Below are 19805 nucleotides of genomic sequence, written 5' to 3'. Positions count from 1 at the left end.
ATTTGTAGGAAGCCCAAGGGTCCCAACCCACAACTCGGCTTTAAAAGTACTCTTGTTACCTGACTTTCTGTCACTATCGACGGTGGCCATGTCCACCTGCTTGTGACATTTCCTCCCCTTCCCTTCCAGGTCCTGGGCTGTGGCTGTGTCGCCCAAGCTGTCCTCAGTAGAGGAATGTTTGGAAGCATCGTCACTATCAATGTGGGATTTGCAATGGCGGTGGCGATGGCCATTTACGTGACTGGCGGTGTCTCTGGTAAGTGGTAGAAGTAGCGACAGCTGCTGTAACACCCCAGGGTCCCAGCAGGGTGCTGAGCACTTCACGTACCTCCATTTGTTTTGAGCTCATCAATTCTGCACAGATATGAATCTGACCCATGTTTATAGATGACAGCGCGGCAAACAAGTAAGTGGTTATGCAAAAGCAGCATGTGGCAGGAGACAGAGATGCGGGCTAGAACCCAGAATGGACTCAGCCCTGAGCCTGGCCTCTGGACCACAGTCTCCTGCAATTGCATAACCTCTGTGTGCTCTAGAACCATTTCCCAGACACCCACCAGTGAGACTGGGGCAGCCCGACAGCGCTGGACAGTGATCAACAGCAGCCAGACAGGGTTTAGGTCTCCTTCAGGGTGGACACAGCTTGCGTGGCGCTTGTGTGATCTAGGGAGTCTGTGGTCTAATTCAGCCCTCAGAGGATGCTGACTGGGAGGCTTTCACAAGGCTCTGCGAAGCAAAGTGAAGCAATATTTAATGTAACTGTGACTGCAGAAGGGCTCTGCACAGCCGGTGTGGGTGAGCATGGGTACAAGGATGTGGCGACAGAGAGCAAGGGACCTGGGGAGCCCCTGGGCCCCGGGGACAGTGCAGGACCCGGGCAGCCACTGTGTGGGGACCTGGGCATCGTTAATATCCCTTCTCCTGCACAGCAGCACCCTGAGGTGGAGGTTACCGTCTCATTCTATGGGGAAAGTGGGGCTGTGGAGACTCAGGAGACAACTAGAAGTCCCACGGGAGGTAGAAAGGCCAAGCAAGGAGTTGGCCCAGGAAAGCCCACGTTCTTCTGTGACATTTCCGGTGACCTATTGTGGGCGAAATGACCCCAGCAAAAGTTCCAGGCACTGAGCTGCCTGGCACTGTGACAGAAGCAGCACTCTGTCCAAGACCGATCGCCGGGAGCCCCTGGAGCCTTGGTGGGAGCCCACATGGTCGTCGGGTGGTCACACCTTTTCCATGCCGGACTCAGGTCCTGGGGGATCCAGGCATACAGTGTGTGTGTGGTGTGTGTGTGTGCGCATGTGCGTGCAGGTGTGTGTCCATGTATGTGTGTGGGTATGTGCGTGCATGCATGTGGGGGGGGTTGGGCATGAGCAGCGTCTGCACCCAACCTCTCACTGAACTTGTGCTGAGGACCCAGTACCACCCCTGACCCCAGCCCAACACTGAGCAGAGCAACACTCGGGCCTGCTGCAGACAGGCGGGGCTGGAGAGGGAGAGGCTGGGCGCCGGACAGGAGACGCTCTCCTGGCTCAAAGCGGCGAGTCTGCTGTCCGCTGAGGTCTTCCCAGCGTTCACTGACTCCTGAGAGCCTGTGTGTGAGCGGGCTATTGCTGGCTGTCTGTCTTGGGGAGTTCCGGCTGGAGCGTCTAGCCTGCAAAGCTGCCGGGGCTGACCTCAGCGAGGAGCTCGTGGGCCCCGTTGCGCATGCTCTGCCCATCCAGTCAGCGTCGCCCTCCCAGGGACCATGTCTACCTGCACCCACCGCTGTACTTGGAAATGCGGGGAGGCTTTCAGGAGGGAAATGGGCCATGACAGTCGGAAGGGCAAGAGGGAGCGAGGGGGTGGCGGGAGGCCTCTGCTCTGACCACAGAGCTAGAATTAAACCACTGTGGGCAGAGGGGTGAGGGCCAGAACTATGGGGGTGTGTTTGGTAGAAGCTGTATTTCTAGCAAAGGGATCAGGACCTGACCAGGCAATCTGAGCAGCCCCCACGTTGGCATGTGCAAGCATTCGGCACGTGCAAACCCAGCTGGGACATTAGTGACTTTCAGTGGAGCAACCTGCTACTGGTCGCGTAGGTAGGCACAGGCCAGGGAGCTTGCTTGCCCGCTGTCGTCTGAGTGGGCTGAGAGAGGCGCGCTGCTCTACCGAGCAGCAGAAGAGAAGCAACTCAGACCCTGGGATGGCCTCAGAGACAGAAAGCATCCGTCTTAGGGCCCATTCCCTTTCAAGGGACGCCTCTGGTCAGGCCTGGACTTTTACAGCCTCTGGGCATGGGCTGAGGAAGCACTAGTATCGATTTAAAGCTCATCCATATATTGTATGAGTACACTGAGTTTTAAAAATATATTGACATTAATAGTTCACATCAATCTATGAGGGGTTATTGCTTTATCAGTAGATAAAAGCCCATAAAAATGAACTATTTGAGCACATCAAGTTTCTTATTACATCCGACTCTTCCTTTTCATTAAGACAAACATTCTAAGCCATATCTAGTGATGTCATGGGGATTACTGGTCTTCTCACCTAAGCGCTGCGTCTCTAAATCTCTCTGTCTCTGTCTCTGTCTCTCTCTGTCTCTCTCTCTCTCTCTCTCTCTCTCTCCCTCCCCCATCTCTGCCATCTCCTCTCTCCTTTCCTCCCCTTTCTCTCTCCTTCTGTCTTTCTCTCTCTTCCTCTCCCTATCTCTCCCTCTCCCTTTTTCTCCTGCTCTGTCTCCCTTCCTCTGCCTCTTTTTCTCTCTCCCCTTCATTCTTTCTCTCTCTCCCCCTCCCTATCTCTCCCACTCTCTCCCTCTCTCCCTCTGTCTCCTTCCCTCCCTCACCCCCTGCCCCTTTCCCAATCCCTCACCTCTTTTTATTCAGCATTCTCTACCTAGCAGACTGACTTCAGGCTGCGGTGTCCCCACAGAGCCTCCCTGCGGCATCTGCTTCCTGGCTTCCCTCTGATGTCCCTGCACCTTTCTCGCCCTTGCAGGTGGCCACATCAACCCAGCCGTGTCCTTCGCGCTGTGTCTCTTTGGAAGGATGAGATGGTACAAGCTGCCCTTCTATGTGGGGGCCCAGTTTTTGGGGGCCTTCGCAGGGTCTGCGGTCCTCTTTGGCGTTTATTATGGTGAGTAGAGGCACCGCATTCGAAGATCGTGGCGAGCCAGGTGTCACTGGGAAGTCAGAATTATCCATCAGGATGAGATGAGCTACTACAGCATGAACAGGAAATGTTCTGTGACCCTGGGAAATTCCAGGTGGGAGATAAGGAGGCAGCCAGCGGTGTCCTTGGGGCGAATTTATGCAACCTCTCCATAAGAACATGCCATTGGAAGCGGGGCAAGACTGCGGAGAGGAGTCGGCCGCTCAGCCTAAGGCACTGCAGTGCCGACTGCCAGCGCAGAGGAAGCGGTAGCCCCAGTCTCCCCTGCTCCCTCCAGCTCCCCAGGGCCCTGACCCGGAAGTATGTGGACAAGGCCTCTGGGGAGTGGGCCACAGAGAAGTGGGCCACAAGACGTCATCTGAGCTGACTTTCCTCAGTTTCCTCCTCTAGAAAATGAGGGCACTGAGCTAGATGGCCCCAAGCCTTTAGCCTAGGAAATCTTGGGGTTCCACTAAATCACCTGTTAAACTTTCCCCTCCAGCGAGCCCACGGCGGGCTCCATACCTTGTGGCAGTCAAGCAGAGCCCTGGGAGCATGCGGTGATGGACTGAGGCTCTGGGAAACAGGCTGTAGGAAAGGCATCTTCCCTAGTGTGTGCTTCTGAGACTGCAGGTCCTGAGGGGCATTTACTGGGGAATGGAAGGCCCGCCCCAAAATTCAGGGCCAGCTACTATGGCGGGAGAGGCCTTTGGCTGGCTGCGCTGGCGGGGCTGGCTGCCGCCCTCCTGGTGCTGGCTCTGTGGGCCCCTCCCAGGCTGCCCCACATGGTGAGGCCTTCAAGGTTAGAGGTGTGTTACAGGGGGCCGCTGGGAGCCTGCAGGGACCGTGCCCTCCCCCAGAGCAGGCTCAAGCTCCGTGTTGGCCTTCAGTTAGTCCCCACAACCCCAAGAGCTCTGCTCAAGGAAGACGCTCTGGACCCACTAGCGCAGGGTGTGGCCCAAGCCTGGAGTGGGCCTCCATGGCCACCAAGGGCTTCTTTCCTTTGACGCCCCATCCTGCGGCTCCCTGCGCACCCCTCGGACATCTGACCACGCTGCCGCAAGAGACGAGTGGCGCAGACTCGCCGGCCCAGCGGGGTGGCGGCTACTGGGTCGCCGAGGCTCCCCCCACCTTCCCGGAGCTCTAACCTGACAGGACTCTGTCCTCCACAGACGGGCTCATGTCCTTCGCGGGCGGGAAGCTGCTCATCATGGGCGAGAATGCAACCGCGCACATCTTCGCGACCTACCCAGCGCATTACCTGTCTCTGGTGAACGCATTTGCAGACCAAGTAGGTGTGGACCGAACAGGCTTTAACGTTAGTGGGAAGCCGGGGCCGAAGAGAGCTGCTGAAGAGCCGCAGGCCTGGCGGGGAGGACGACTGTGCCCTCCAGAAGCAGGAGGCCCGGGGCAGAGCCGCGCCTCTTGATGTCTCTGTCCTGAGGGAAGTTGATGCCTAGAAGGGTTCTGCTTCCTCTTTAATAGTAAACGCATTCTGCGCCATGTGGGGGCCAGCAGAGAGGAGGACTGGCGGGGAGGGTGTTGGCCTGCCCTGTCCTGAGAGCCTCAGGCTCGTTTCCCGACGTCCCTTCTACGGGCCATGCTGCTGAAGGGGAGAGGGTGGAGATGCAGTGGGGCCGCACAGACAGGGAGGGGGACCACTGGCACGCTGAAATAAAGGTACATTCCATGGAGGGACGACCATTCTAGAAAATGGGAGTGGGCTAAGGACAGACCATGTTTCGCAGGACAATAACGAGAGGTGCTGGAGGGAAGGCTGGGGCCTACTGCTGGCCGGAAACAGGAGTTTTCCAACAAGGTCATCATGGTCTGATAATCTTAGGACAGCAGCACCGGAAGTGTTAGAGAGTGAGAGAAATAACGAGGGGGGAGAACTCGCCCACCCAAGGCGAATGGCTCGGCGCTCTGGCATCAGTGTCTGCTAAGAGAGGGAGGTAGTGAGATCACTCCTCGGAGCGCCAGAGTGCCTCGAGTCTGTCCTCACAGGCAGGTCAGAAGGTCCAGGACACAGGGACTTGTCACCCTCAGTGCCCACCAAGACCTAGCTTGGTAAGCTGCCTGTCTGTCACGCTGGTACGGGGGCAGGGCTGCCTCAGATGGATTTCTGAGGTGGGCTTCTTGATGACCACATTCAGTTCAGGCCAAACTCCTCGAATGAAGCAGCAGCCAGCGGTGGGAGCAGAGCCTTAGAAGGACCCTGGAGACTTCTCGCATGGATTTAGGTCGTTCCCAAAGGAGGCCAGGGGAGGAGACTGAGTCCTTCAAGCCTTGACTTGTACCATGAAGGCCTCTCTGACCGTGCTTTCTTGGGTTCTCGGGCCACCCAGGAGCTGCGCCAGAGGAAGCCCATGCCCACACAGTCCTGGAGCCACGACACTCCCCATTCCATAGCCTCTCCCTTCCCCTGGGACCTAGTTCAGGACCCCAGAGACCTCCCTGACAGGAGGCCGCCCCAAGCCCCAGGAAGTGACGCAGTGTCCCTCAGAATTACAACATGCACAGCACCAGAGAGACCAGGCCCAGCCCACCTCTTCTCATTACCCCGCTCACCCTTGCCTGGCTAGTTCAGGCCATGGGAGCCCTCGTTCAGTCTTCAGAGAGGCAACCTCCACATTCCTGATTAATACCCCACAACCATGCATCCCCGAGGCAGAGCGGGCAGACACCGAGGATTGCCCCTTCTACCCTCGCCAACCCGCTCTTCCTCCTCCCAACTGGATGGTTGTCCACCGTGACTGTATTATTGGGCCACTTTACTTTCAAATTATTGTTTGGCTTTCCATATTTTCAGGCACATTTCAAGATTTAGTCAGTAGTGAATCATTCATTTAGCCCGTAAATGTCCACCAGGCGTCTTCTGAAGCAGGCGCCACTCCCAGCTGTTTCTTCTTCTCAGGGAGCTCAGGGTTAGAGACCCACTAGGACACATGAGCAGGCTGTTCTTTTGCAAAGCAGTAAGGGCAGCGATAGAAGTAAAGTCCACACTTGCACTGTGCTCAAGAGAGCCAGGAAAGGCTTCCTAGAGAACAGACTCTGGGCAATCGTGTCTCTCCCTCTGAATCCAGGTTCTTCTAAGGTTCTTATTTTGGAAAGCTGATGAAATGCTAGGAGCTTTGAAACCAGTTTCCTGGTTCCCATCTGATCCTTCTGCCCATGAGCTGCACACCGCTGAGCAAGTGTCGTAACTTCTACTCCACAGTCTTCATCATAACCTGAGGAGAACAGGGTTGACCTCACCATCGGGTTATCGGGAGGCTTAAGGAGACGCACGCGGCCCAGGACGCACCAGGCTCACAGCAGGCAGAACGCGGCAGCCGTTAGGCCGTAGCACGAGGGATACTCCGCACACAGTAGCTGGCACTGAGCTACGAGAGTAAAACGACATCTACACAGTTTATAAAAATAGAGGAAAACATCAGCTTTGATCCACTGTTTGAGCGCAGCTGTGTCATTTTCATGAAGTCTCTCACCATTTTTCATTTATGTGTTTTTAAATATAAACCAAGGCACATGCAATTTTTCATTTCATGTCGTAAACACTTTATGCTGTCGTATAGTTTTTAATGGCTGTAATGGACCGTGAAATAGGTGTGCCAAGCATTGTCAGCTCTTCCCTCTTCAATATGAACTTAAGAGTTTTATAATTTTTCCATGACTTAGAATATTTCCATGGTGTGATTCTCAAACACCCAGCAGCATCAGATTATAAGTTTATGTTTTTAAACATAAGCATATTGTTAAGCTGTCGTAGAAAGTCCTTTCCGAGTGCAGCATGTGCTTAATTCTACCAGAAGATTCTAGAAGAACCAGCCTTCTTCCCTTAATACTTGGTATTATTTGCATTACTGCAGTATAAGTTAGATTTTCACACTTATTTTTAATCCAATCTTTCTTTTATGAATTTTGGGGTTCCTTTGCATGTTCATCTGCGGCTTCCTCCCAGTTTTTCTCAGTAAGCAATTGCCCGCTCCATTCTCCCCTCCAGCCCGTGCCAGCCTGTGCCAGCCTTGCCACTTAGCTGAGTAGCCGCTCAGTGCAGTAGCCCAGCTGTGTAGACAGGAGGCCGAGGGCTCTGGTCCAGAGCTGCGCCACTCCCCCAGTCCTCCACCTTGGGCAGATAAATGATCTCTAGAGGGCCCTTATTTTAGCCTCTACTCTGGGTGGAGAAGAGTTCCGCACACACCAAGTGAAGGTAGTATCTCTGGATTCATTTTTTAAAAACAAATGTGAATGTAGAAGTCCCGCGCCTGGCTGCAACACACGCTAAACCTCCTGCCCGTTTTCTCCCCAGGTAACGTCCACCATGTTCCTCCTCATTGTGGTCTTCGCCGTTTTTGACTCCAGAAACCTAGGGGTCCCCAGAGGCCTGGAGCCCGTGGTCATCGGCCTGCTGATCGTGGTCCTGTCTTCTTCCTTGGGACTGAACAGTGGCTGCGCCATGAACCCAGCGCGAGACCTAAGCCCCAGGCTTTTCACGGCTCTGGCAGGATGGGGATTCGATGTCTTCAGGTAAATGACAGTGTCGGGAGGGAAGGAAAAAGGGGCTCGTGCTGCGCCTCCCCCCAAGGGCAGAGCTAGGCCTTCTAGGGGAAAGGAGGAGCTGCCCTGCAGTCCTTAGACAGGCTCACGTGGGCAAGAAAGGGCATCTCAGCCCCGAGGGCCCTGACTCAAGGCAGAATGTTAAAACAGCGAGTGATCTTGCATATACCAAGGAAGGCTAGAAGGGGAAACAGCTGTCATGGAAAATGCGGGCTCCCAAAGCAAGAATTCTGGGGTTTCCTTCTCCCCTTCTGTAAGTGGAAGGGAACAGCAAAGGATTCGTGGTGCATTTAGAGTGTCAGCTTAGCAAAGCAAGCCTAGCATCAGCTTGCAAGATGGGCTGAAGACGAACAGAGTAGAGGGGCAGAAATTCATTAGGGAAGAGTTGGGTGGTTGCTAATCCTCAACCTAAAACCTTTCCCCAAAACTCTGAGGGACAACAGGCCACCAAGGTGTCCCAGAGTGTCCTGTCCTTTCAGCACTCCAGCGAAGTTGTGAGCACCACAAACCTCCTGGCTTCTCTCCGGAGGCTCAGCTCAGATCCAGCTGCATAGCCCCAGCCTGCACCTCAGCCCGGCAGGGCAAGAGCGGAAGATGGCAGGGGTGTGGCAGCCGGAGGGCTGGACAGGACAATAGCCAGCACATGAGCCAACTCCTGCTTTGCTCTTGAATATTTAGACATTTTCAAAGTTCTTTCCATTGTTTCTAGTTAGGACATTAATGCTCTGACAGGTGAAAGACCTCTGTGGTGTTATTAATTAAATAGGTTACTCAAAGTAGTAAGTTCCTAAAGATGGTCCTTGAGCAGGAACGCAGACCTGCTCCTGCAGCCACAGTGCTGGGGTGCAAAGGACCACTCCGCCTGCGACACAGGGCCAGGCCATGTTCTCCTCGGGGACGTGGGCCCTGGTGCCCCTGGTGCCCCTGGCCCAGGGTGTGGTCCTCTGCCCTGGCAGCTATCTGGATCCCTCATCTGCTAAGTGACAGAGAGGGACAGGCAACCTTGAAAGGAAATGACACCATCCACGTCCTCTCTGGGCTCTTCAAGGCCAGCTGAGAAGCCCGGGGCCTCCTTGTTTCTCAAGAGACCCTCTGAGGATGCCTAGAGCCCAGCGCAGCACCCCTGCCACGCAGCAAGGGCGACATCTGGTGGCCATTCTGCTCAGTCACGGGCCGGGCTGGGCTGTCCAGTCATACTGGCGATTAGGTCTGAGCGTCCTGACAGGGCAGGTGACAGCCACTGTGCAGACCGGACCCAGGCCCCAGGGGGTACCTGGAGGGTCTCCTAGAGTCAGGGACAGGGCTCTGGGCTCCTGTCGGCTTCCTTCATTATCTCTTCTAGTCAAATTCGATCTAAACAAAAAGCCCCTGGACAGGCCTGCCACAGTCAAGCATCAGGATGGGGACAGCAGCCCTGAGTCCCTCCAGAGTCAAAGTCCTAGCTAAGATGCTAGAACCCAGTTGAACATGTGGCCTCTGCACATGTCCCCGCGCTCCATCCACCTGGCCCCTGGCCCTGCCTTCCAGGCGCGATTCTGCTTGCTGGTATTTGTCATCGCCCTTGCTTTTTACAAATGCTTCTACTGCAGGGGCTCCTGTCCTCAGTCAAGTTACGGGCTCCTGACTGGGCTTTTCCGTGGCGTTACTTGAATACATTTCTTCCCTCCAAACAAAGATGGTGACGACCCACAAGGCCACCTGCTGTCTTGGTTCTAGGATGTGCTGACTGGAAGGTTTTGGAGAGAAGCTCAGGCCACGCACAGAGCATATCTTTATTTATTTTGATTTGCCTCATGTTCCTCCACATTTCAGGCATCTTCTTGCCATTCAGAACGCCCAGGCTTGATTACTTCAGGATAAAGGAAAGGCAAACCCTTGATGGTAGGCTTGGCCTGCTCTGGAGACCCTCTGGCCTGACTATGGGCCCAGGCACTGTATTTTGTAAAAGGAACATAAATTGTTCATAACCTCCCACAGATGTCAGGGCCAAGGGAGAGGGATTTAAATCAGGCACCCCAGGAAGTCCAGGACGAGGGCTGCCCCACCACGGTGACTCACGCTGTACTTAGCTCTCCTGAGCTGAAAGGTGCTGCATGCCTGACAAAGCCCCCCAGAAGTGAACTCCCAGGAGGAAGGCCCAGGGATGGTCACTCGGGGATGGTCACTCGGGGATGGTCACTCGGGGATGGTCACTTGGGTCTTGTGTGCTTTCAGAGTCGGCCACCACTTCTGGTGGATTCCTGTGGTGGGCCCTATGGTCGGCGCCGCCCTCGGAGGCCTCACCTACGTGCTACTCATCGAGATCCACCACCCGGACCCTGAGCAGAGCTTCAAGGTGGAGCAGCCGGAGGACAAGCGAGAGAAATACGAACTCAGTGTTGCAATGTAGAGATGGGCTTTGGCTCCGGACGCGCTGCTGGCTTGGTGTGTGCTTCGGACAAGATGGTGTCCGTGTGTCTGCATGTTTTGGTACAACTAGGACAGAGCCCGCCCGTCTGTCTCTGCCCGCTCAGCGGGACATCTGATCGCAAGTGTGCCCGAGTGAAGGTTTGGAAAAACCGACCTTCTCCCTACCAGTCACCCCTCCCAGAGCAGCACTGACCTCCCCCAGACAGCCTTCTCTCCTGCCCTCTTTGTTGCTCCCTTGGTGGGAACCCCCAACTGGGTGGCCTCAGCTGAGTCACTCGAATGAAATAATTCACCCAAAGCCTCTTGGTCGCCCAAAGCCTCTTGGTCGATATCTGTAAGTATCGCATTCTGAGTGTCACCTGAAACCCGGCCTGAAAGGCGAAAGAGTTGTTTCAGTTCTCCTCCGCGAGCCAGGGAACTCGAGGGCCAGCTCCCCAGTTACTCAGCGCCAACGCTGCCACCGCCGCCACCGCCGCCACCGCCGCCACCGCCGCCGCCGCCGCCGCCGCCTTTGTGTAGCTACCAGCGCTCTCCAAACCCACAGAGTCAGCAAGCCATAGACTGCAGCAGGAAGCGCAGGGGAAGGGCGCTGCAGCATTCAGAAACCTCCAGGGACAAGAGAAATTTGGGAAACCAAATGGAATTTTTTAATGGAAACCATTTATCAGATTAATCCCTTGCTCCTCCGCATTTTAGACAGTGCCAATTAATTTCCTGGTCTTTAGTATATAACAACCTAAAATACAGTTGTGACCTCAGTCAAGAAAAATACATCACGCTGTCTTCTCACCTGAAATGTATTTTTCTAATTGCCCACTTGAGGACAGCCGTTTGGCAAGTGAAGTCGTGGCTGTGTCATTCGTTATTTCCTACGCATCCCAGAAGCCTGCAGAGCAGCGGAGCCGGCTCCGGAAGACCGTTTAAGGTGGGAAGCCACTGGAAAGAGACTAACCCTTACTGGGTGTTACAACTCGCTACACACCTTCATATACAGCATATAATTTAATCCGTGATGCCCATTTTTCAGGTAAAGAAACAAAATCTCAGGGATATTACATGAGTTGGCCAAGATTTCTTGGAAAGCTGAACATGGCCTCATGCAACCCTCCAGCTTTCAGAAGCCCCATAACGGGCTGAGAATCTCTGCCAGCCTTTCCTGGTTGGCTGGAAGAAGCTTCCCGGGGATGTATGCCTTGTGGGCCTCGTGCTCCCCGAGGCTGCAACATAAGATCCTAAGATCCTGCATTCTCCGGATTTATGTCTTCTGTTACTAAGCTGAAAACGAAGGACAGAGGTGGCAGTGTGGCAGCCGGCGTCTGCTGGAGACATTACAGGGGTCTTCCGAAGCCACTCTTCGTGCTGCAAAGTCTCCGGCCTCTCTCCTGGCCAGCTCCAAAAGCGGCTTTCAGGGAATCTGCTCTTGCTCAGCCTCTTCTCGTGAAGCCCTCTGGCTCACAGCCAGTTCAAGCAGAGCCTCTGGAGGCCACAGCCACCCTGAGAACCGCTCTTCAGAAAGAGACGCATCCTCACATCTGTTAAGGCCGGGCATGCCCAAGAGACCCTGGGTTCCCACCAGGGTTGTGATCGCAACAGAAAGATGCCGAAAGTGGGAAACGTCTCTGACGGCCGCTGCTCTATGGCCAGTGGAGAAGCACAGATTTGCTCTTACTCAAAGCCAGCTGAACCTCCCTATTTGAAATAAATCGCTCAGTTGTTTTTTAATAGGTCTCTCTCTCTCCCTCCCTCCCTCCCTGTCTCTGTCTCTGTCTCTTTCTGTCTCTGTCTCTCTGTCTCTCTCTCTCTCCCTCCCTCTCTGTCTCTCTGTCTCTCTCTGTCTCTCTCTGTCTCTCTCTGTCTCTCTCTCTCTCTCTCTCTCTCTCTCTCTCTCTCTCTCTCTCTCTCATACTAAGACTGCTAAGCAGACTTAGTTCGGAGGTTCTCTATCCTGTCCACACACCAGATGCGCTGCGGAGTGTCTAGAAAGTATCAATTCCCCGCATCTTCTTATCCCCTCTGGAATAGTTCAGCAAGCACTAAGACTGTTGGCCTGGTTGGTTGCAGCACTTGAGGCTAAGGTTTCTTGGAAAACCTGGTTGACCATGCGATTCCTGGGAGCATTCTGAGATTGGGGAGCCCTGTGGATTGGAGCAGTGGCTCTCAACATGGGAGTTTTGCTCCTTCCTCTCCCTACTCCCCAGGACATTTGGTGATGCTTTGGCGACATCCCTGGGAAAGCAGAGTGCTCATCTTACCCAGTGGCTTGAGACGAGGGGGCACGCGTCCTCCAATTAAGAAGAGCCCCTCACAGCAAGAACTCTTTGGCCCAAACCTGGCCCAACAGTGCTGAGGCTCAGAGCCTCTGCAGCTGTGGGAAGGAGATGGGAGCCAGAGGAGACACAGAAGCCTGGAAGAGTGTTCCAGGTCTGCCCGGAGCCAAGATGCCGCACAGGTCAGGCGCGGGCTCTCGGTGGGCTGTCATTCTCAGGCAAGGCGCAATCTCCGAAGAAAGCGTGAACTGTGCCGTGGTCACTGAGCTCTCATGACTGCCTTCCAGGATCAGGAAGGGGAGACGCACGGTATTGGCTGTGACCCCAGGACGGCTTCTTCAGGTGGGAAGAACTCCCCATGCTCCAGGTGTTCAACACGAGCCCTCTCCCCTCCTCCAGCTTCATTGGTTTGAGCAGGTTCTTCACCCAGAAAATGTTTATGAGGTTGAAATGCCTGGATCAGAAGCCAATTAGAGCTAATACCCTACTGCTTGAGATAGCGCCTTTAGGGGTCGAAATTGTAGTGCTCCCTTGTCAACTGAAAAACTTCATAGGTGTATTTACCTCAATGTCAGAAGTACAATTTCTCTGCGGTTTCCTAACCAGTTGGGTCCTCAGAGCGTGTGTTGGAGCGCAGACTTCTCTATCCTGTGAAAACCGCAATTGATATTCAGCTTTTGAAGAAAATAAGTGGAGTTGAAAATGTCACACCTCGTACTCCAGTCCTTAAGATACAGACAGCGATTTCCTTTCAGCTGTTTACACACACCGCATTGTAACCTATGTCAGTGTTCCCCAACATCATTATGGGAAAAGAATTACCGCTTCCAGTTATAAAGAATGGTTTATAAATTTTATTCAGACATTAGAACGCATCGTTGAAATGAAACCTCGTGCGCCGTTCACAAGTGAATTGTTGCGGCTACCTACGCAAGGAAAAGCGAGAATCAGGACGTTCCCCTGCTTGTGACGTCATCTCCCACTACGGCGCCCAAGGTGTCTCTGCGGGGAAAGGGGTGCGCGTGCGTGCGTGCGTGCGTGCGTGTGCGTGCGCGCCTGCTTGGGTGTGCGTGCGTGCATGCGTGCGTGGGTGCGCATGACTGTGGAGTCCTAAAGCCACAGTGTCACAGCGGAGCTTTTCTTGATTGACAGTTTCAGTCCATTGCCGCCAGATCTCGTTGCTCTTTGGCTAGTAGAGGTACAGTGCCCACGACAGAAGCATGGGCGATGCAGCTGCAGCTGGCCAGCTCTGGCGGCCAGAAACAAAAGGAGGAGAGGAAGGGACGGGTCCCCATCGTCGCCAGGCGCGGCCCCCAAGCGGTCTGGCTCCTCCCACCAGGCCGGCTCACCTCCGCATCCAGCGCTTCCGCAGAGCACCGCAGACCAGGCCTCCTGCTCCGAGCCCTGTAGGGGACCATGTGGATGCCAGCTGCAGCGGTCATGTTAGTCCAAAATCTTTCCAAAGGTTTCTTAATAGATGAATTACTGCAAGAAGGATGAACCCAGCTAATGTCACCCGCAGCAAGATGCCGTCAATTTCCAGCCTGAGTTGAAAATCTCAGATAACATGTTGACTAATCGCAGTCCCTGGAGAGAAGCTGCTAATCCTGCTGAGCCTCGCTGTGGGCTCTCTATGCCTACAAAAATAAAAAGGTGATGACCATCGTGATGATTGTGGTGGCCAGATAACCAATAAAGCCCCTTCTCTTTAGTGTTATAAAGATAAAGTAGTTCTGATCCAAGAGAAGCTCCATCTTGATTAATAGAAGGAGAACCCCGTATGAACTGAACACGAGCTGCACCAGCTGAGAAAATCCGTGGAACCCCGTGTGGATGGAGAAGCGTCCCCGCGCGGTCGACTGCCTCCCCCAGGGCTATATTTTGTTGTCCCTGAGCCTTGGGCCTGTTGCTTTAGTAAAACTTCACCCACAAAAAGAAATAATCGCTTAGAATTTTGTGACTGTGCTGTGACACAGTGGAATATATTATTCTTTCTCTTCTAGGATTTTAGGAACGATCAAAACATCGTTGTGTGCTCTGAACAGTGCTGAGGGCCCTAAGCACATCCTCCTGCTCTTCTGTGTCCCCTCAGGGTCCCAGGGCCCAGTCACACCTCAGCCAAGTCACTCTCACGGCACTCCACTCCCTGCTGCGGTGTCTCAGGAGACATCCAAGGCCTGAGGGGTAGGGCGTGTGATAAGGACGCTCCAGAGCCACGGAGAACTTCCAGTGTGGATCCCGTCTCCCTTCCCCTCCTTCTCCATCTACCTTTTCCTCCTCCAGCACTCAGGAAATAGGGCTCCTGGGAGGCACCCGGCTTTGGGCACACTAAGCGTCAGAGTACTGTCCCACAATTTGCAAAGCACGTTCATGTCCAGTCCCCAGAAAGGCCAGCTAAGAGAGCAGCTGTTGCCACTTAGAGATGACCGCCTGAGGCTCTGAGGCTCTGAAAGAGTCATCCCTGCTGGAGAGGGGAGTGGGAGCGGTAGGGCGTGGTTTACAGGTCAGCACACAAGGGCCAGCTGTCCTCTTACCGATCTGGAAAGCTGCGACGGGGAGGAGCCCTTGGAGTTACCAGCTCAGCCTGGGTCCCTTTGCTTAACCTGAAGTGGGAATCACAGAGGGAAGCAGCGCCTCTGAGTGAGGGCTTGTGGTGCTCATGCCCGACCACTGCGAAGCACTGCTTGGGACAGGGTCCCCACACTGCCCCCCTCCAAGGAGGCAAGGAGTACAGCTCATGCAGGAAAGGGTGGGCTCACACAGCACCCCGGCAGCGGTCGCACACGAGCCCAGAACTCCTGCACGGGCCTTGTGAGTTCCTTGCCCTGGGCACTGTGGTGTGCATTCGACACAATTGTCTCCTGGTGCACACCATGCCCATCGGTGCACAAGACTGACCAAGCAGCAAGGGTGGGAGGTGCCTTGCTGCCGCCTCCCAAGAGGGTCATACAGCAGCGAAAGCCGGTGTGATGTGCGTGCCGAGTACGAGGAAGCCTGAGGAGCAGTCCGCAGCCGCGGAGCCTGGTGGTTGGTGGAAACATCTGAAATCGCTTCTGCCGTGGAGGAGAATCCTGGTGAGAGACGAGGCCCTTCCTGCTCTCTCACTGCCAGTTTTCTCAAGACTTGAGGTGTTCTAGGAGGTGGGGGTCTGTGCTAAAACCTGGCCAAGCGGGTCGCCCTGCTTTCCGGGTGCAGCCTAGGCCCATTATTCCACCATGGGGCTCCCACAGTCTGGCCTGCCTCCCCTTGGGCATACAGTCCTTTGGCAGACAGAAAGTGCCTTCATCCAGCAGGAAGATGGATGCCGCCATCTAAAGCTCAGCACGAGCGCTGTAGCAGTTCAGAAATGGGCTCCTAATGAGCATGCTGTCTGTTGTCTTCGAAGTACAGCCGGAGTCTGCACTCCTCTGAGGCAGAGGCCTGCTCTGCACCGCTGACCTCTCTCCCCAAGGCCTTGGAAGAGCCTCGCACCGGCTCTGCTGCTTCCTGCATGAGTTCCCAAGGGCTGGGGCCAGCAGAGCCGCCTGAGGATGTGTAGGCAAATCCCCAAGTGACTTTCGCAGCACCACACGCCCCCCGACGCTGCCATCCCCTGCCTGCCCTCTCAGCTCCAGCCCCACAGCCCCTCTGCTAAGCCTGGCGCCTACCAAGCAAGGCCCAGACATGGGGCCCTGCACTTGCTGCTTCTGCTGCTCGGAAGTCCCCGGGAGAGGCCAGCCTTTCCACCAACACCTTGTGACTTCTTTCTGGCTTCATTTTCTTCCAGCACCTATCACCGTCCCAAAAATACAAATGTGACCTATTAAACTTACAGGGTTTTGTCTATTTTCATTGAAAAAGAAATCTCCTCTGTCCTCACCACCCCTAGCGCAGGGCTCAGAACACGGTGCCCTCGCCCCACCACATACCTGCTTAGCACAAGAGCCACAGAAGGGGCAGCACTGCCTGGACTCAGACCCCACCTTCTCTGGCGATGTGAACGGCCAAATTATTCAGCCTCAGATTACTCACGTGGGGGTAACAATGAGGTGGTGTGGAGCTCTTAGGTCATCTCTGTCGGAGCCACATGACACATGCACACCTCGCAGCTGCAGCAGCTCCTGTTGCCGCTGCACTGTCACGTCATGGGAAGGGGTTGTCGCTTGAGAACACAGAATAAGGTCCTTGGAACTGAAGACCTTGCTTTCCAGGTGTGAACCATTCTCAGCTCAAGTGCATTTTGCATTTGTTTCAAGAACTAGGTGCTCAGTTTTGTTTTTTTCCACCTTCACCAGAAGTCAGCATGATTACCCTGAAAATTTTTATTGTGAAATGTGTAAGAAATATGCCATCATGGGGGCCGGGGAGATGGCTCAGTGGAATAAGCGCTTCCCTGGCAAGCACAAGGGTCTGAGTTCAATCCCTGGTTCTGCCAAAAAAAAGAAAGAAAGAAAGAAATATGCCACCATGAGAAAGGAGTATATTGCTATCTCGCTTTCCACCCGCTGCGACAGTTGCCGGCAGATGCCCAGTATCGCTTCATTTCTTCTCTTTTCTGCTTTTCACTGCAAAGCCCAGGTGGGACGTCATGGTGTCTTTGAAGATTAAATGTATATCTCTAAACGATACGTCTTTGTGGAGGGCCACGTGGTGGCTCTCGCCATGGTGGCTAAGCCTGGCCCTATTTCCTGGCAGAGCTGGCCAGCATTTTTCCTTATCCCTGCAGTTGGCTTTAAGCAGCCCATGACGGTCCAGCCGGGTTCTGGTGGTAGTCTCAGAGGATGGCTCGTGCGTGGCTCCAGAACCAGAACCTGATGCCCCCTTGTGTGTGCCGGTCGGCCGGGACCAAGAGCCAGTGCTCCATGCCACTGGCTGGCATCGAGCCTCGAGATAGAGCTTGAAAGATCACATGTCAGAGCCGAGGCACCGACCCCAACACATCGCGCACGCCTCTGCTGTGTCACGCGGATCACGCTCTGCACATCCTCCTCTCGGCACGCCGCGGAGGTGCCCGCAGGCCTCCGACCCAGCTCGTGGTACTCACTACGTCCTGCCACCTCACAGTCTCTCATCCTCCAGCCACTCCCTTCTTCAGAATATGAATAGAACCTGCGTTCAGCCCTGAGTCAAGGACTTTGAACTGGAAAGCCAACACTGTAGGTGCATTTAGGACCTGCGGCTCCCCACAACTACGAATATGCCTTAGTGTATTTCTGCCATGGGTTGTCGTGGGAGTGGTAGATTGGAATTAACTTGCTAGAATTCCAAGAACTGCTCACAGGATTACAAGTATAAACTTCCTGGGCCATAGTGAGGACCAGAAGGGCTCTCGATAAAGATTCTTTTCAAAAATATAATCATAGTACTACGATCATATATAAATTCCATTGCCAATACTCTCTTAATATCACCACGCATCTAGTCCTGGAGTGCGTGTCCAGGGAGCCTGCTTCCTACCACTGCTGTTCGGTGAAGTGGATTCTGGAAAGGTTGAAAGCAGGTAAGGTGCTCTGAAGCCTGACGGCTCCGAAGAGCATCGCCAGAAGTTCGCAGTAGTTTGCATCTGCTTTGAGCCTTTGTGTCAGAGTCTTTTGTAAGACTGAAAAATATTTTCCCTGTGATACTAAAGAAAGAATACACTTGTCTACTCTTTACTAAAAGTAGCTCTCTTTCAGGAATGAAGTTATTTTTAAGTAAGGAGGGATTCCTGAATTTATTTGAAATTATGGGAAATATCTTTAATAACTATTAAAGCATCAAGAAATTCACACACTATAATGACATGCCTGTGCTTTAGAAGCTAAAATGCATTCAAAAAAGAAATGCCCGGGCCAGGGAGATGGTTCAGTGGAATAAGCACTTCCCTGGCAAGCGCAAGGGCCTGAGTTCAAGTGCCGGTTCTGCCAAAGGGGGGGGGGGAATGCAAATAGCACACATTTATCCCTGTGCAAGACACTGTGTCTGAGAACCTACAGTAACCTGTAGTGACAGTAGTAGATATGCATTCCTTTATTCTTACTCAACAGTCTCAGACCTTCTGAAATAAACATTAATGAAAAAGTGGTACCATACTTCCAGGTACCAAAATCTGCATAAAGGAAGTCACCTCTATCAAGGTTCGATTGATGGCCCTGAACTTGCTGACCTCTAGTGACTCTGAGAATAAGACTGTGCTAAATTGATGGATGATACAATGGATCAGCCCTGTGCATCATGGAGAATGGACACCAGGCAGTGTCCATCCCAGAGCTCATCGTCAGCCGAGGACTGACAATGAGCTCAACACCACCACGAGGAAGCCCTGGAGCTCTCAACAGAAGACTGTACCACTGGTACTCAGAATCCCCAGGCTATTTTTCGATTCGCCATTGGGCAGTTATGTGACTCCTAGGGTTTGTAAACCTCAGTCTCTTAATCTATTAAATGGGAATGACACTAGCACAAATACTCTCTGGGCTGAGAAAAAATGCTAAGAAAATGCCATGAAACACAAAGACATGGCACCTGGGATTTGTTGTCATCTGAATAAGCATCAGTTAATTCTATGATTATTTCCCATTTTCATATTCATCTGCAAGTCTTGCTCTGCTGACGTATAAGAATTTGAGGCCAAAGAAAAAGTCTCCAGGAGTATAAACTTGCTGATACACAGATACTTTAGCTCCTGTGAAGGGCTTGGCTTTGACAGCTCTAATGCACTCAGGTGCGAAGAATCTGCACAGGGCTATGCTTAATTCATGAATCGCAGTGTGCCGCATTGATAAAGAAATTAACCAAATTATCTAACTGCCTACAAGGGCTGCTGAATCAGTTTGAAATTCTATTCAAGTACATTGAAAATAATTTACAGAGTTAATGCAATGCCAATAAAAATTTACCAGGCCCCCCTTTTTGACAGAAATTAAGCTGATTTTAAATTGTACGTGGACTACAAAGTAGCTAGAAGAACCAAAACAAACTTGAAAAAGAGGAAGAAACTAACTTTAAGCTATGTCGGTGACGCTGCCGTGAGCAGGCAGCGTGCTGTCTGCACAAGGAGGGACAGACAGGTCACTGGGACATCATTAGACAATCCAGACTTCACATCTACGTAGTAATTGATTTTCAATACAGAAGCTAATGCAATCCTACAGAGAAGGCCGTTTTCAATAAATGGCACCAAGCACCTAGCAAAGCGAGCCAGACCTTGACCCCTGCTTCACAGGGACATTAACATCATGCGAGAGCACCTCAACCCAGACTATAGGCATCCGCGGGAAAGGGCAGGCCCTAGAACTTCTAGGGCAAAATGCGGGGAATGCATTTGCAGCCAGGAGGTTGGCAGAGATTTTTGCATGTGTGAGCACAGTATCATAAAAAAAAAAAATAGATCATTTGGATTTCAGTAGAGTTTAAAGCTTATACTCATTAACAGACATCATTAAGAAGACAAATGAGCAAAGCCACAGATTGGGGAAA

General features: G+C 53.2%; 1 protein-coding gene across 6 annotated transcripts in view; it reads left to right on the top strand.

The window, feature by feature from the left end:
• Positions 1-10467, top strand: part of Aqp9 (aquaporin 9) — a 78006-nt gene extending 67539 nt beyond the window's left edge. For all 6 annotated transcript variants that reach the window (XM_023712650.1, XM_023712649.1, XM_023712652.1 and 3 more), the window contains 5 exons: positions 130-256; positions 2980-3117; positions 4305-4423; positions 7445-7662; positions 9907-10467. In XM_023712650.1, coding sequence (XP_023568418.1) covers positions 130-256; positions 2980-3117; positions 4305-4423; positions 7445-7662; positions 9907-10081 — 777 coding nt within the window. In that variant the 3' untranslated portion in view covers positions 10082-10467. The remainder of the gene's footprint in view (positions 1-129; positions 257-2979; positions 3118-4304; positions 4424-7444; positions 7663-9906) is intronic.
• Positions 10468-19805: the final 9338 nt, after the last annotated feature.

Source organism: Octodon degus, unplaced genomic scaffold, assembly GCF_000260255.1.
Source record: "Octodon degus isolate 3935 unplaced genomic scaffold, OctDeg1.0 scaffold00026, whole genome shotgun sequence".
NCBI classification, from domain to species: domain Eukaryota; kingdom Metazoa; phylum Chordata; class Mammalia; order Rodentia; family Octodontidae; genus Octodon; species Octodon degus.
Note: the sequence above shows the minus strand (reverse complement) of the source record. Positions and strands in the feature narration are given on the sequence as shown.